The sequence below is a fragment of the Silene latifolia genome, chromosome X (assembly GCF_048544455.1).
Source record: "Silene latifolia isolate original U9 population chromosome X, ASM4854445v1, whole genome shotgun sequence".
NCBI lineage: Eukaryota > Viridiplantae > Streptophyta > Magnoliopsida > Caryophyllales > Caryophyllaceae > Silene > Silene latifolia.
This window is the reverse complement of record NC_133537.1, coordinates 70990638-71006727: the sequence shown is the minus strand read 5'-3', so window position 1 is coordinate 71006727 and position 16090 is coordinate 70990638. Positions and strand designations below refer to the sequence as shown.

Sequence of the window (16090 nt, the reverse complement as noted above, 5' to 3'; positions counted from 1 at the left end):
ACCCCCAGGGTTACACGACTTCCGAGCCTAAGGTGTACGACAAAGACTCGGATTGAGGAGTAGTAATGTGAACGTTGCCCAAAATCAGCTATGGAATTATATTGTATAGAGACAGATAGAGAGAAGAGAGAAAAGTTGTGTTGTGTGTTCTGAGAAGGTAGAGAAAGGTAGTATATATAGTAGATGTAGGAAGGATCCAGAACCGCATTAAAGTGTCTCGTAAATAGCTTTTCGAAGACTGCAAAATCAGTATTGTAAAGCACGAAAGTCAGCCATAGAAGACTGCACTTTCAGTTTAGAAAAGACGCAAAAATTCTCTAAAAGACTGAGTAATCAATTTCGGAATTAGTGCAAAAATATTATAGAGAATAAGTGATCGTACTTCCAAAAACGGCCTACGGCTCGCACCGCAGGTGCTCTACCAGAGCCCAGAGCCCCGTGCCCGTGCCCGTGCCCGTGCCCGTGCCCGTGCCCGTGCCCGAGCCCGAGCCCGAGCCCGAGCCCGAGCCCGAGCCCGGCCCGGCATGGCGTGGCGTGCGCGCGCGCGTGTGTGGCTGTACGGGCCCTTTACCACTACATATCTAGTAGTCCAATATAACAGATCACTTATAAACTATAATACTCCAACATATTTTATCAATGTGGGATTCTTTTGAAGCATAACTAAGTAATATTTCCAACAATCCCCCACATGATTCAAAAGAAGAAGAAGAGAAATAGCTGATTAGGGCAACGGAACGTAAGTCTTAAGATGACAATGTTCCTGAGGAATTGAATTGTCACCCAGTGCATACAATTACCTGCTACAGCCGTATTGAGTTGCTCTCGGCATTGGACTCTCCACGGTGGTTTGTAACGGATAACTGCGCACAAACCTGCATTCAAATCTGTGTTCGTCCTCGCGAAATGTCATAAAAGGTGCCCCTCACATGCCTGGGTTCTCGTGAACGCTCTAGAGGTCTTAAAGCCTAAAGACCTCATAGGGGGTAGGGCATTTCCCCCACATTCACATAGGTAAGTCCATCAGGTTTAACTGTCACAAACCATCCTTAAACAAGGACTATGGACTTATTAAGAGCTTAGCTCAACCTTCCTCACTTGACAGAAATAATCACAATATAAAAGAATACTACATCACTTTTATTAAAATGGAATGGTAGTAGTATTACAACATGAGATCCTCGTGACTTCGTTTGACCCATTGAACTTGGTAAACCCAAGTGGGGGAGCCCCATCACGATTCACTCCCAATAGGCTTTAGACCCATTCCTCGTGCTGACTCCGGCACTAATTTTCTGCAGAGGCCTTTCGTGAGAGGATCCGCAATATTCCTCTCCGATTTTACATAATCCAGGTGATATCACATTATTTCGATCGATTCCTCACTATAGCATGTCTCAAGCGTATATGCCTCCTCTTTCCGTTGTAAGCTTGATTGCCCGCCACACCAATGGTCGCTTGAGAATCGCAATGCATTGAAACCGATGGAGCCGGTCTCCCCACAATGGAATGTCCGCAACAAAGTTCCTTAGCCACTCGGCTTCGACCGCCAATTCTAAAGCAATAAACTCATATTCCATTGTTGATTTTGCAATACAACTCTGTTTAGAAGATTTCCAAGAGATAGCACCACTAGCCAAAGTAAACACATATCCACTAGTAGAATGAATCTCATCATTATCAGACACCCAATTAGCATCACAATATCCTTCTAAAACACATGGTGATTTGGAATAGTGCAAACCCCAATCCATTGTTCCCCTAAGATATTTTAGAAGTCGATATAAAGCATTCCAGTGTGACTGATTTGGACTATGTGTATACCTGCTAAGACGACTTACCGTATAAGCAATGTCTGGTCTTGTATAATTCATTAAAAACATGACACTGCCAATTATCTTAGCATATTCTTCTTGGTTCACACTGACACCCTCATTCTTTTTTAGGTGTATACTAGGATCATATGGGGTTTTGACTGGTGCACAATCAAAACAAATAAATCTTTTAAGAATTTTCTCAACATAATGTGACTGATCCAGACTCAAACCCCATTTGGTCCTAGAAATTTTTATACCAAGAATAACATTGGCTTCACCTAGGTCTTTCATGTCAAAACGAGAGCTTAAGAAGGCTTTGGTGTCATTGATAACTTTCATATTAGTCCCAAAAATGAGCATGTCATCAACATACGTACACACAATGACACAACCATCTTTGTCACTTTTAGCATATACGCAGGCATCCGAATCATTTACATGAAAACCATAAGATGTAATAGTTTGATGAAATTTGTCATACCATTGCTTCGGAGCTTGCTTTAGACCATATAATGATCTAACCAGTTTACATACCTTGTCTTCTTGTCCTGAAATTACACAACCCTCTGGTTGCTTCATGTATATTTCTTCGTTCAAGTCTCCGTTCAAAAAGTCATCTTAACGTCCATTTGATGCACAAATAGATCATGTATAGAAGCTAGTGCAATTAAAGCCCTAATAGTAGCAACTTTAGTAACAGGAGAATAAGTGTCAAAGAAATCCAAACCTTTGGTTTGTCGATTACCACATACAACCAATCTAGCTTTATATTTGTCGATAGATCCATCGGGATTGAGTTTCTTCTTGAACACCCATTTGTTGCTTAGAGGTTTACACCCTCTAGGCAGATCGGTGAGAATCCAAGTGTTATTACCTTTGATAGAATCTATCTCACTGTTGATAGCTTCCAGCCAGAAAGTAGAATCGATGGAATTCATGGCCTCCTTGTAAGTTCTCGGATCATTTTCTAGAACATAGGCACGAATGTCCTCCTCATCAAGAAATTCTTTTTCTGCCAAACTTGTCTCAAAGTCTGGGCCAAAATCTTTTGCTATTCTAGCCCTCTTGCTTCTTCTAGGTTCAGTCACTGCATCTGCATTAGTTACTGCACTAGTAGAAGCATTATCAACATTATTGGAAACAAGTGGTAAACGAGGTTCAGGGTTAGTTTTCATCGGAAAAATATTCTCAAAAAATACAACATCTCTAGATTCTTTAATAGAACCAAAACCTGAACCATCCTTTAGAATAAACCTGTAGGCCGCGCTGTTGGAAGCATAACCAATGAATATACCGTCGATTGTTTTTGGTCCAATTTTGCTTCTTTGGCATACAGGTATTCCAATTTTTCCCAAGCACCCCCACACTTTGAGGTAGTTAAGATTAGGCTTGTGGCCTTTCCAGAGCTCATAAGGAGTAGTTTCCAATTTTTTGTGTGGAACTCTGTTAGGTACAAAACAAGCAGAAAGAATGGCCTCGCCCCACATGTTAGTAGGCATACCAGAACTAATAAGCATAGCATTCATCATGTCTTTCAAAGACCGATTTTTCCTTTCGGCTATTCCGTTTTGTTGAGGTGTGAATGGGGCGGTGATCTCATGGATAATGCCATTTTCTTCACAATATTTTTTAAGTGGATAACCATCATATTCACCGCCCCTATCAGACCTAACACGTTTGATTTTAAGGTCTAATTGATTCTCAACTTGACTTTATAGATCATGAATTTTTGTTCTGCTTCATCTTTTGTACTTAACAAATACACTTTTGTATATCTAGAAAAATCATCTACAAAGGTGATATAGTAACGCTTACCTCCTCGGCTCATTGTGTTTCTGAAATCCCCCAAGTCCGAATGGATTAATTCAAGAAGAGTTGAGGCACGATGGACTTGTCTATTAAATGGTGTCCTGGAATGTTTAGCCTCTACACATATCTCACATTTGTCAAAAGCCGTATTACTAAAGCTAGGTATAAGGTCAAGATGTTTCAATTTTTTAACATAATCAACATTTATATGACCTAATCTAGCATGCCATAAAGTAATAGACTCAAAGAAGATAAACGAAGTGGTGGAGTTTTTATTAATAGTCACCACATCGAGCACAAAAAGCCCGCCATTACAAAAACCTTTTCCAACAATATTATTGTTTCTAGTGAGTACAAGTTTGTCGGATTCAAAAGTGAGTTTTATACCGGCCTTGTTAAGTAAAGACCCTGAAATAAGGTTCCTACGAATTTCTGGAACGTGAAGAACATTATTAAGTTCAAGAATTTTACCGGAAGTTAGCTTCAGTTGTACCTTTCCCTTACCAATAACGCGTGTAGTGCAAGAATTGCCCATGAACACGCATTGTCCGTTAGTTTCTGGCACATATTCTTTGAATGCTTCTTTGTCACAACATATGTGACTCGTAGCTCCGGTGTCCAAAACCCATTCTCGTGATGTTGCTTACCGATTTACCTCGGATACAACGGCAGCAATGACTTCATCTGTTTCGGTGAGATGAGCTTGATGCTTGTTTTTTGACTTTCCTTGGGATCCTTGCGGACAGAATTTTGCGGAATGACCCGTTTCACCACAAGTGAAGCATTCTCCTTTGAACGGCCTTTTGGGTTTGAAATCTGTTTGCTTTTTCACTCCGTGGATCTGGTTTGGTCCTTTGTTGTTGTGGTTGTTGTTGTTATTACGTCTAGGACCCTTGTTGCGATTTTTTGTCTCAACAAGATTGGCATTGGAAGAGGAATGATCAACTTGTTTACCTCTTAACTGGATTCGATTTTGCTCTTCAATCTTGATGTGTGACACTAACTCAAGAAGAGTGAAATCCTTTTGTTTGTGTTTCATAGAGTGCACATAATTCTGCCAAGACAAAGGAAGTTTCTCGAGTAGACAATTAGCTTGAAAAGTTTCACATATTTTCATACCCTCCGCGATAATGTCAGCACATAAAGTCTCATACTCATGAACTTGATCTAACACAGGTTTATCATCAGTTATACGGAAATTTAACCATCTATTGCAAGCGTATTTTTTAGTGCCAAAATCATCTGTTCCATATTTTATTTTAAGAGCGTCCCAGATGTCTTTAGCGGTTTCAAGCTTGCTATATATTAAAAATAAAGGTTCCGTCATATAGTGCAGTAAAATGCCACGACAAGTTTTACTATCTGCATAGAAAAATCCCGTTCAACATTTTTACGGTGCTTGATTTTGGTTAAAGTATAATCTATCTTTAACTGGCTTAAAAGAAAATCAAGTTTTTCTGACCAAATCCTATAGTTTTTACCATTAAGTAAATCCAATTTTGACATATCAGGGATAAAAACTGTAGGCATAAGAGTCGGATTAAGAGAAGCGGCGAGAAATTGGCATAGCCATATCGCCTACGATAAAAATTTTAACGAGCAAGTAAAAAATTTTTAAAATTCAACTTTAGACTCAGTAGGCGTATCACTATTACGAAAACAATGAACGGTAAAACTTACAGAACCAGCGAGAGATAGAAGCGTGGCGTGATGAGAATCACTGCCCCTAAAGTTGAATTTGCCCCGCTCGATACACACGGCCTCTTGGCAACCAACCCCCAGGGTTACACGACTTCCGAGCCTAAGGTGTACGACAAAGACTCGGATTGAGGAGTAGTAACAGAACGTTGCCCAAAATCAGCTATGGAATTATATTGTATAGAGACAGATAGAGAGAAGAGAGAAAAGTTGTGTTGTGTGTTCTGAGAAGGTAGAGAAAGGTAGTATATATAGTAGATGTAGGAAGGATCCAGAACCGCATTAAAGTGTCTCGTAAATAGCTTTTCGAAGACTGCAAAATCAGTATTGTAAAGCACGAAAGTCAGCCATAGAAGACTGCACTTTCAGTTTAGAAAAGACGCAAAAATTCTCTAAAAGACTGAGTAATCAATTTCGGAATTAGTGCAAAAATATTATAGAGAATAAGTGATCGTACTTCCAAAAACGGCCTACGGCTCGCACCGCAGGTGCTCTACCAGAGCCCAGAGCCCAGAGCCCCGTGCCCGTGCCCGTGCCCGTGCCCGTGCCCGTGCCCGAGCCCGAGCCCGAGCCCGAGCCCGAGCCCAGCCCGGCGTGGCGTGGCGTGCGCGCGCGCGTGTGTGGCTGTACGGGCCCTTTACCACTACATATCTAGTAGTCCAATATAACAGATCACTTATAAACTATAATACTCCAACATATTTTATCAATGTGGGATTCTTTTGAAGCATAACTAAGTAATATTTCCAACAATCCCCCACATGATTCAAAAGAAGAAGAAGAGAAATAGCTGATTAGGGCAACGGAACGTAAGTCTTAAGATGACAATGTTCCTGAGGAATTGAATTGTCACCCAGTGCATACAATTACCTGCTACAGCCGTATTGAGTTGCTCTCGGCATTGGACTCTCCACGGTGGTTTGTAACGGATAACTGCGCACAAACCTGCATTCAAATCTGTGTTCGTCCTCGCGAAATGTCATAAAAGGTGCCCCTCACATGCCTGGGTTCTCGTGAACGCTCTAGAGGTCTTAAAGCCTAAAGACCTCATAGGGGGTAGGGCATTTCCCCCACATTCACATAGGTAAGTCCATCAGGTTTAACTGTCACAAACCATCCTTAAACAAGGACTATGGACTTATTAAGAGCTTAGCTCAACCTTCCTCACTTGACAGAAATAATCACAATATAAAAGAATACTACATCACTTTTATTAAAATGGAATGGTAGTAGTATTACAACATGAGATCCTCGTGACTTCGTTTGACCCATTGAACTTGGTAAACCCAAGTGGGGGAGCCCCATCACGATTCACTCCCAATAGGCTTTAGACCCATTCCTCGTGCTGACTCCAGCACTAATTTTCTGCAGAGGCCTTTCGTGAGAGGATCCGCAATATTCCTCTCCGATTTTACATAATCCAGTGATATCACATTATTTCGATCGATTCCTCACTATAGCATGTCTCAAGCGTATATGCCTCCTCTTTCCGTTGTAAGCTTGATTGCCCTCCACACCAATGGTCGCTTGAGAATCGCAATGCATTGAAACTGATGGAGCCGGTCTCCCCCACAATGGAATGTCTGCTAACAGGTTCCTTAGCCACTCGGCTTCCTGACCTGCCAATTCTAAAGCAATAAACTCAGATTCCATTGTTGATTTTGCAATACAACTCTGTTTAGAAGATTTCCAAGAGATAGCACCACTAGCCAAAGTAAACACATATCCACTAGTAGAATGAATCTCATCATTATCAGACACCCAATTAGCATCACAATATCCTTCTAAAACACATGGTGATTTGGAATAGTGCAAACCTCAATCCATTGTTCCCCTAAGGTATTTTAGAAGTCTATATAAAGCATTCAAGTGTGACTGATTTGGACTATGTGTATACCTGCTAAGACGACTTACCGTATAAGCAATGTCTGGTCTTGTATAATTCATTAAAAACATGACACTGCCAATTATCTTAGCATATTCTTCTTGGTTCACACTGACACCCTCATTCTTTTTTAGGTGTATACTAGGATCATATGGGGTTTTGACTGGTGCACAATCAAAACAGTCAAATCTTTTAAGAATTTTCTCAACATAATGTGACTGATCCAGACTCAAACCCCATTTGGTCCTAGAAATTTTTATACCAAGAATAACATTGGCTTCACCTAGGTCTTTCATGTCAAAACGAGAGCTTAAGAAGGCTTTGGTGTCATTGATAACTTTCATATTAGTCCCAAAAATGAGCATGTCATCAACATACAGACACACAATGACACAACCATCTTTGTCACTTTTAGCATATACGCAGGCATCCGAATCATTTACATGAAAACCATAAGATGTAATAGTTTGATGAAATTTGTCATACCATTGCTTCGGAGCTTGCTTTAGACCATATAATGATCTAACCAGTTTACATACCTTGTCTTCTTGTCCTGAAATTACACAACCCTCTGGTTGCTTCATGTATATTTCTTCGTTCAAGTCTCCGTTCAAAAAAGCTGTCTTAACGTCCATTTGATGCACAAATAGATCATGTATAGAAGCTAGTGCAATTAAAGCCCTAATAGTAGCAACTTTAGTAACAGGAGAATAAGTGTCAAAGAAATCCAAACCTTTGGTTTGTCGATTACCACATACAACCAATCTAGCTTTATATTTGTCGATAGATCCATCGGGATTGAGTTTCTTCTTGAACACCCATTTGTTGCTTAGAGGTTTACACCCTCTAGGCAGATCGGTGAGAATCCAAGTGTTATTACCTTTGATAGAATCTATCTCACTGTTGATAGCTTCCAGCCAGAAAGTAGAATCGATGGAATTCATGGCCTCCTTGTAAGTTCTCGGATCATTTTCTAGAACATAGGCACGAATGTCCTCCTCATCAAGAAATTCTTTTTCTGCCAAACTTGTCTCAAAGTCTGGGCCAAAATCTTTTGCTATTCTAGCCCTCTTGCTTCTTCTAGGTTCAGTCACTGCATCTGCATTAGTTACTGCACTAGTAGAAGCATTATCAACATTATTGGAAACAAGTGGTAAACGAGGTTCAGGGTTAGTTTTCATCGGAAAAATATTCTCAAAAAATACAACATCTCTAGATTCTTTAATAGAACCAAAACCTGAACCATCCTTTAGAATAAACCTGTAGGCCGCGCTGTTGGAAGCATAACCAATGAATATACCGTCGATTGTTTTTGGTCCAATTTTGCTTCTTTGGCATACAGGTATTCCAATTTTTCCCAAGCACCCCCACACTTTGAGGTAGTTAAGATTAGGCTTGTGGCCTTTCCAGAGCTCATAAGGAGTAGTTTCCAATTTTTTGTGTGGAACTCTGTTAGGTACAAAACAAGCAGAAAGAATGGCCTCGCCCCACATGTTAGTAGGCATACCAGAACTAATAAGCATAGCATTCATCATGTCTTTCAAAGACCGATTTTTCCTTTCGGCTATTCCGTTTTGTTGAGGTGTGAATGGGGCGGTGATCTCATGGATAATGCCATTTTCTTCACAATATTTTTTAAGTGGATAACCATCATATTCACCGCCCCTATCAGACCTAACACGTTTGATTTTAAGGTCTAATTGATTCTCAACTTCAGCTTTATAGATCATGAATTTTTGTTCTGCTTCATCTTTTGTACTTAACAAATACACTTTTGTATATCTAGAAAAATCATCTACAAAGGTGATATAGTAACGCTTACCTCCTCGGCTCATTGTGTTTCTGAAATCCCCCAAGTCCGAATGGATTAATTCAAGAAGAGTTGAGGCACGATGGACTTGTCTATTAAATGGTGTCCTGGAATGTTTAGCCTCTACACATATCTCACATTTGTCAAAAGCCGTATTACTAAAGCTAGGTATAAGGTCAAGATGTTTCAATTTTTTAACATAATCAACATTTATATGACCTAATCTAGCATGCCATAAAGTAATAGACTCAAGAAGAGATAAACAGAAGTGGTGGAGTTTTTATTAATAGTCACCACATCGAGCACAAAAAGCCCGCCATTACAAAAACCTTTTCCAACAATATTATTGTTTCTAGTGAGTACAAGTTTGTCGGATTCAAAAGTGAGTTTTATACCGGCCTTGTTAAGTAAAGACCCCAAATAAGGTTCCTACGAATTTCTGGAACGTGAAGAACATTATTAAGTTCAAGAATTTTACCGGAAGTTAGCTTCAGTTGTACCTTTCCCTTACCAATAACGCGTGTAGTGCAAGAATTGCCCATGAACACGCATTGTCCGTTAGTTTCTGGCACATATTCTTTGAATGCTTCTTTGTCACAACATATGTGACTCGTAGCTCCGGTGTCCAAAACCCATTCTGTGATGTTGCTTACCAGATTTACCTCGATACAACGGCAAAGAATGACTTCATCTGTTTCGGTGAGATGAGCTTGATGCTTGTTTTTGACTTTCCTTGGGATCCTTGCGGACGAGAATTGCGGAATGACCCGTTTCACCACAAGTGAAGCATTCTCCTTTGAACGGCCTTTTGGGTTTGAAATCTGTTTGCTTTTTCACTCCGTGGATCTGGTTTGGTCCTTTGTTGTTGTGGTTGTTGTTGTTATTACGTCTAGGACCCTTGTTGCGATTTTTTGTCTCAACAAGATTGGCATTGGAAGAGGAATGATCAACTTGTTTACCTCTTAACTGGATTCGATTTTGCTCTTCAATCTTGATGTGTGACACTAACTCAAGAAGAGTGAAATCCTTTTGTTTGTGTTTCATAGAGTGCACATAATTCTGCCAAGACAAAGGAAGTTTCTCGAGTAGACAATTAGCTTGAAAAGTTTCACATATTTTCATACCCTCCGCGATAATGTCAGCACATAAAGTCTCATACTCATGAACTTGATCTAACACAGGTTTATCATCAGTTATACGGAAATTTAACCATCTATTGCAAGCGTATTTTTTAGTGCCAAAATCATCTGTTCCATATTTTATTTTAAGAGCGTCCCAGATGTCTTTAGCGGTTTCAAGCTTGCTATATATTAAAAATAAAGGTTCCGTCATATAGTGCAGTAAAATGCCACGACAAGTTTTACTATCTGCAGGAAAATCCCGTTCACTGTTTTCTGGTGCTTCAGTTTTGGTTAAAGTATAATCTATCTTTAACTGGCTTAAAAGAAAATCAAGTTTTTCTGACCAAATCCTATAGTTTTTACCATCAAGTAAATCCAATTTTGACATATCAGGGATAAAAACTGTAGGCATAAGAGTCGGATTAAGAGAAGCAGCAGAAATTGGCATAGCCATATCGCCTACGATAAAAATTTTAACGAGCAAGTAAAAAATTTTTAAAATTCAACTTTAGACTGTAGGCGGTATCACTATTACGAAAACAATGAACGGTAAAACTTACAGAACCAGCAGAGATAGAAGTCGTGGCGTGATGAGAATCACTGCCCTAAAGTTGAATTTGCCCCGCTCGATACACACGGCCTCTTGGCAACCAACCCCCAGGGTTACACGACTTCCGAGCCTAAGGTGTACGACAAAGACTCGGATTGAGGAGTAGTAACAGAACGTTGCCCAAAATCAGCTATGGAATTATATTGTATAGAGACAGATAGAGAGAAGAGAGAAAAGTTGTGTTGTGTGTTCTGAGAAGGTAGAGAAAGGTAGTATATATAGTAGATGTAGGAAGGATCCAGAACCGCATTAAAGTGTCTCGTAAATAGCTTTTCGAAGACTGCAAAATCAGTATTGTAAAGCACGAAAGTCAGCCATAGAAGACTGCACTTTCAGTTTAGAAAAGACGCAAAAATTCTCTAAAAGACTGAGTAATCAATTTCGGAATTAGTGCAAAAATATTATAGAGAATAAGTGATCGTACTTCCAAAAACGGCCTACGGCTCGCACCGCAGGTGCTCTACCAGAGCCCAGAGCCCGTGCCCGTGCCCGTGCCCGTGCCCGTGCCCGTGCCCGTGCCCGTGCCCGTGCCCGTGCCCGTGCCCGTGCCCGTGCCCGTGCCCGTGCCCGTGCCCGTGCCCGTGCCCGTGCCCGTGCCCGGCCCGGCGTGGCGTGGCGTGCGCGCGCGCGTGTGTGGCTGTACGGGCCCTTTACCACTACATATCTAGTAGTCCAATATAACAGATCACTTATAAACTATAATACTCCAACATATTTTATCAATGTGGGATTCTTTTGAAGCATAACTAAGTAATATTTCCAACATTGAGGTCTCTTGTAAAGATGACAACTTTCCATATATCAACATTTCTGCAGGAGAATTCGCCGAATTGGGTGCTTTGTGAAGCTGTAGGAGTGTATCAGAATGAGTCAAGATTGAAAGATTTGAAAGGGAAGTGTAATGGGGTGGTTTCAGTACCTTATGAAAGTGAAGGAATGAAATTTGGAAAGCTAAACGACATGTTAAATGAGGGTTTTTCTCTGAAATGGATGGCTAATAATTGCAGTGCTTGTCATGAGTCAGGAGGGCAGTGTGGTTATGATCACACTATCAGTGAGTTTAGTTGCTTTTGCCCTGATAGGACTCCTGCTCATATGTGTCTTCCTCCTACAGTCAAAAAGAGTAAGTTTCTTATTTATCTTGATCGATTTCGCAGTCTTTTAATTGATTATTATTGCTGTTGTGGAAGGTCTTAATATGAAGATTGTCACTATATGGAGATTGAATGTCCTAATTTGAGTTATTATTAATTTATGTGAAGGGAGCGACAAGGGTAATTGATATATTGATATGTAAAAACTAGGTTGTCGTTATTACTAGAATTAACTATCAAATTAACAATTTATAAAACCAAACTCAACTCTACACTATGCAATTAAGAATAGTAGTATAGCATAAGTAAGGGTCGAACCCAAGAGAAGGTCTAATAACTAAAACTTGAATGGTAGACTACTTAAGACACTAATGACAATTTAGACTAAACAAATTAAGATAATCACAAACAATGGATATTAACAATGTTCAACTTATAGGAAACATAGATGGAAAAGGCATTTGATTGGAAACAAGCATAACAAAACTAAAGATGTGAACTTTTCTAAGAGACAAATCAACAAACACTTGATATGCAAAGATTCAATATTAGGGAGAACTTGGTGTAACTTGGTCAAACACTACTCCTTAAGCCACAAAGACACCCTTTTTCTTTCTTCAATAACCACCCAATACTACTTTCATAAGATGGTAAGAATATCCTTCCTAAGCTAGAAGAAAACAATTCTACTCATGTATTTTCCCAAATGAAGACCACACAAAGGATAACACATAAGAGCATTAAGAACAAAGCCAAATGAAAGAGCTAAGATTAACTTGTGAAAGTTTAAAACAACTAACCCAAGGCTAACTTTCAAACCTTACTCACAAAGTTACAAACTTTACAACAACTTCATAACAAAACAAGTTTGCTTCATATATTTCTAGAGATGTGAAAACAAAACTAGAAATTGCAATAGTTAGATGAATAACATGCAAGGTTAGCTACTCCCAACACACAAACATCAAACATAAACAAGTAAACAAAAGGAAATGAAATAATTATTGAAGAAAGATTAAGGAGTTCTTACAAAACTTAAAGGAAGTACAGAATTCCAAATTACACCAAGCTTAAAGGTCTAGCCTTCCATAACCATAGATGAATCCAAGGTTAATAGAAAGATTGACATCAAAATCCAACCAAAGATTACAATTTTCCCCAAAATACTAAGTCTTTCTTTCATACAAGTTTTTGAGATTATTCAATAATGAGATGATAATTTAGGTCTTCATAACATGAACTATATATAGGGCTGCACTCCCCTCTAGGTTAAATATGATTTTGGGCTTCCACGAAATGATTAAAGAGGGATGATCAATGCTCCAAGGCTGAGGAGGACGCAGGCTGCGTCATCCACCGCAGGCCTGCGTCATACGGCGCAGGCTGCGTCAACAGAAGCAGGCTGCGTCGTGGACTGATCTCCGCTCCAAAATTGCTTCTTCTTTTCACAATCCTTTCATCATTTGGCCTCCATGCTTTTCACCAAGGGATGTCAACTCCTATGCTAGCTCGTGTGGAACCGTCTTCACTTGATTGCTTTCTTAGGAGTGTGGCTAGAGGCTCTTGCTCGGGATTCCGAACTCTCCTCTCAAAACAATACTCCACACATGCATTAAAACTCATTAATCATGACAAACAATGGGACGGGAAGACTAGCTCATTATTCTGACAAAAAGACCCTTAAATTAAACCAAACTAGGCCTAAGAAGGCCTTATTAACTCGACACTTTTGACTCTATCAAACTCCCCCACACTTAGACTTTTGCTCGTCCCGAGTAAAACTCAAGGAAGGCATTTGGGTAAGTCTAAAGGTGAGTATAGGGGTGAACGATCACTCTTCCCTTTCCACATCCAACTTATGTCTCCCTCATACACAATCCACCAATTAAATGAAAATCTAGACTCAAAGTTTTTGACACTCACTCTTCACTCACTCCCCCTTCTTATATCTCCCTAATACAAAGACACAATATTCCACCAACTCCGACTCATTCCAACTCCACCCTTCTTATGTCACCAACAAGAGAAGGCCACTCTCACCTTATCCCAAGGTGATACCAAAGTATCCTAGACAACTCCTAACTCATCACATTACTCCACTTATATCGCCCCCTTATCACTCTAAGCAAAGTGTGATCATGCTACTTGGTTGGCCACACACCTACAAAAATCAACAACACAAGTAGCCAAAGCAAAATCCACCAATTTAGAATAAGTTATTGTGACTCAAAAATAAATTAAATCCTAATCTAGCCTCCTTCCAAGACCCTCCTTATCACTCCCTTCTTATCCCTCCATCTTTTTGGTGTTACATTTTCTCAATTTTTTAATTTTTTTGTTGAAAATTTTGCCTAAGGTGCCATTTTGGGTTTTCACCTTAGCTTTCATTTCCTCTCATGGTGGCTCACAACTCTATTTTTCATTTTACCCGGAATGCCCTTTCGGGTTTTTATTCCGTCCTCGACCACCTTCCCAATCTTGCCTTAGGCGCCCACCCTTGTGGGTTTTCACCTAGCCGGAATTTTCGTTTTTTTTTCAATGCATCAAAGACTAAGTATATACAATCATCTCACTCCCCCACACATTGTCCTCAATGTGGAGGAGTACCATCACCTTCTCAAGCTTAATTGTTGAAGGGACCCGAGCCTTCTCCTTGCTCATATGTCCCTTGGTTCCTTCTTCTTCTCTCCCTTGCTTCTCTTACTCTTCTTGCCCTCTCATAGCCTTCATCAACTTGTTGCTCATTAATGGTGGGTTGGTAGTTGGGATCATTGTGGTGGAGTGTCATGCCAAAGAGGCCTCGGATGAGGCCAAAGGAATCTTCTTGTGTTTGGGCATCTTGGTAGGAGTCCTCAATGTATTGGTGGTGCCTTTCATTTTGCACCCCAAATTGGTGGCTCACTTGCTCTCTCCATTCATTTTGAGCCTTCCACAAGGCTTGATTATCTTCCTATTGCTTGGCTTGTTGTTGTTGCCAAGCATAGGATTCCTCTTGTCGTTTTGCAATTCCTTCAAGCATTCTCATTTGAGCCAATTTGGATTCATCATCAAAAGCATTCTTGCTTCCATTGTTCTAAGCTCTCCAACCTTGGCCCATGTTGTTGTTGCCAAGTGTGTGAGCTCTCAACCCTCCCACTAATAACTTGTAAAGTTCCCGGGTGTCCTCAAAGTACTTGAATATTTGATGTTGCCAAGGTTCCAAGGTTTGAGTGGTGGAACCTCCGGCTTCATGCATAGGAGTGTCATGCACAAAAGTGGAGTGCACACCCGAAATTCTTCCAGTTTTTTTGGCCCCAGATTGGTCAGTTGGTTACGTCGGCTCTTCTTCGCTTCCTTAATACGGGTGTTATGTTGAAAGAATGGAATAATACCCAAATTATTCTTATTCCTAAAGTGGAGAAACCAGAGCTGATCTCTCAGTATCGTCCTATTAGTCTATGCAATGTCGTCTACCGCCTGGCTTCCAAGTGCCTTGCCAATCGACTCAAACTTGTTATCTCTTCTGTGGTTTCGGACTCCCAGCAGGCTTTTGTTCCTTCACGGCTTATGTCGGTGTTGGAGCTGTGTCCTCCAGTTAGTGCGGATAACGTCATTGCACATACACTTGTACGGACAAGTGGGAGCTTGTTGGGGCTGGTGTCCTTAACAGTTAGTGCAATGACTTATAAATCTCTAAAAGGATCAAAGGGCATACTTTTGGTATTATTATCAGTTGATCCACGTTTATCAATAACGGTTGGCTTGCTAGATAAGTTTGACGTTATTGTCATACAGATGGCGGTGATCAACTGGTCCCTAAAAGTCACACCTATAGGATACGTTTGAGAGATGTGACAAAGATGAAAATACAAATCATGTTGATGCCAATTTTGACTAACCAGTTAGTCCGAGTTATTGACTAGTAATTAGTCAAACGTGATGTTGAGATATTTTATTTAATACGGATTAAATAAAATGGGCTAAGGCGAATTAAGCAGTTAATTCGTAAATTGAATGTAAACGATTTATATTCGATTAATGTATATTGAATAAATTAATTATACAATATCGTCTTTGTCGGACATGTATTATTACTTCAACTAACCCGTGTTATTAGTTGACATTTTAATAGCCGATAACCGATGACGATTTATAATAAAAACCGCGTCATATACATTTTAGCGAGACGAGTCGGATCACGAGTTAAATGAGGAGAAAGTGGAAAGCCCACTCCCTCCTCTAGTGACCCGCGGACCGAGGCAACAAA

The 16090-nt window shown here is 40.1% G+C and overlaps 1 protein-coding gene across 1 annotated transcript; it reads right to left on the bottom strand.

Annotated features, from left to right (window-relative positions):
* Nucleotides 1–2422: 2422 nt before the first annotated feature.
* LOC141617597 (uncharacterized) lies at nt 2423–9593 on the bottom strand. The gene is made up of 6 exons (XM_074434778.1): nt 9520–9593; nt 7943–9243; nt 6780–6943; nt 5089–5204; nt 4274–4924; nt 2423–3485 (listed from the first exon to the last, which is right to left on the bottom strand). Exons 1-6 carry the CDS (start codon nt 9591–9593, stop codon nt 2423–2425), a joined length of 3369 nt encoding a protein of 1122 aa, XP_074290879.1.
* Between the last annotated feature and the right edge of the window lie 6497 nt (nt 9594–16090).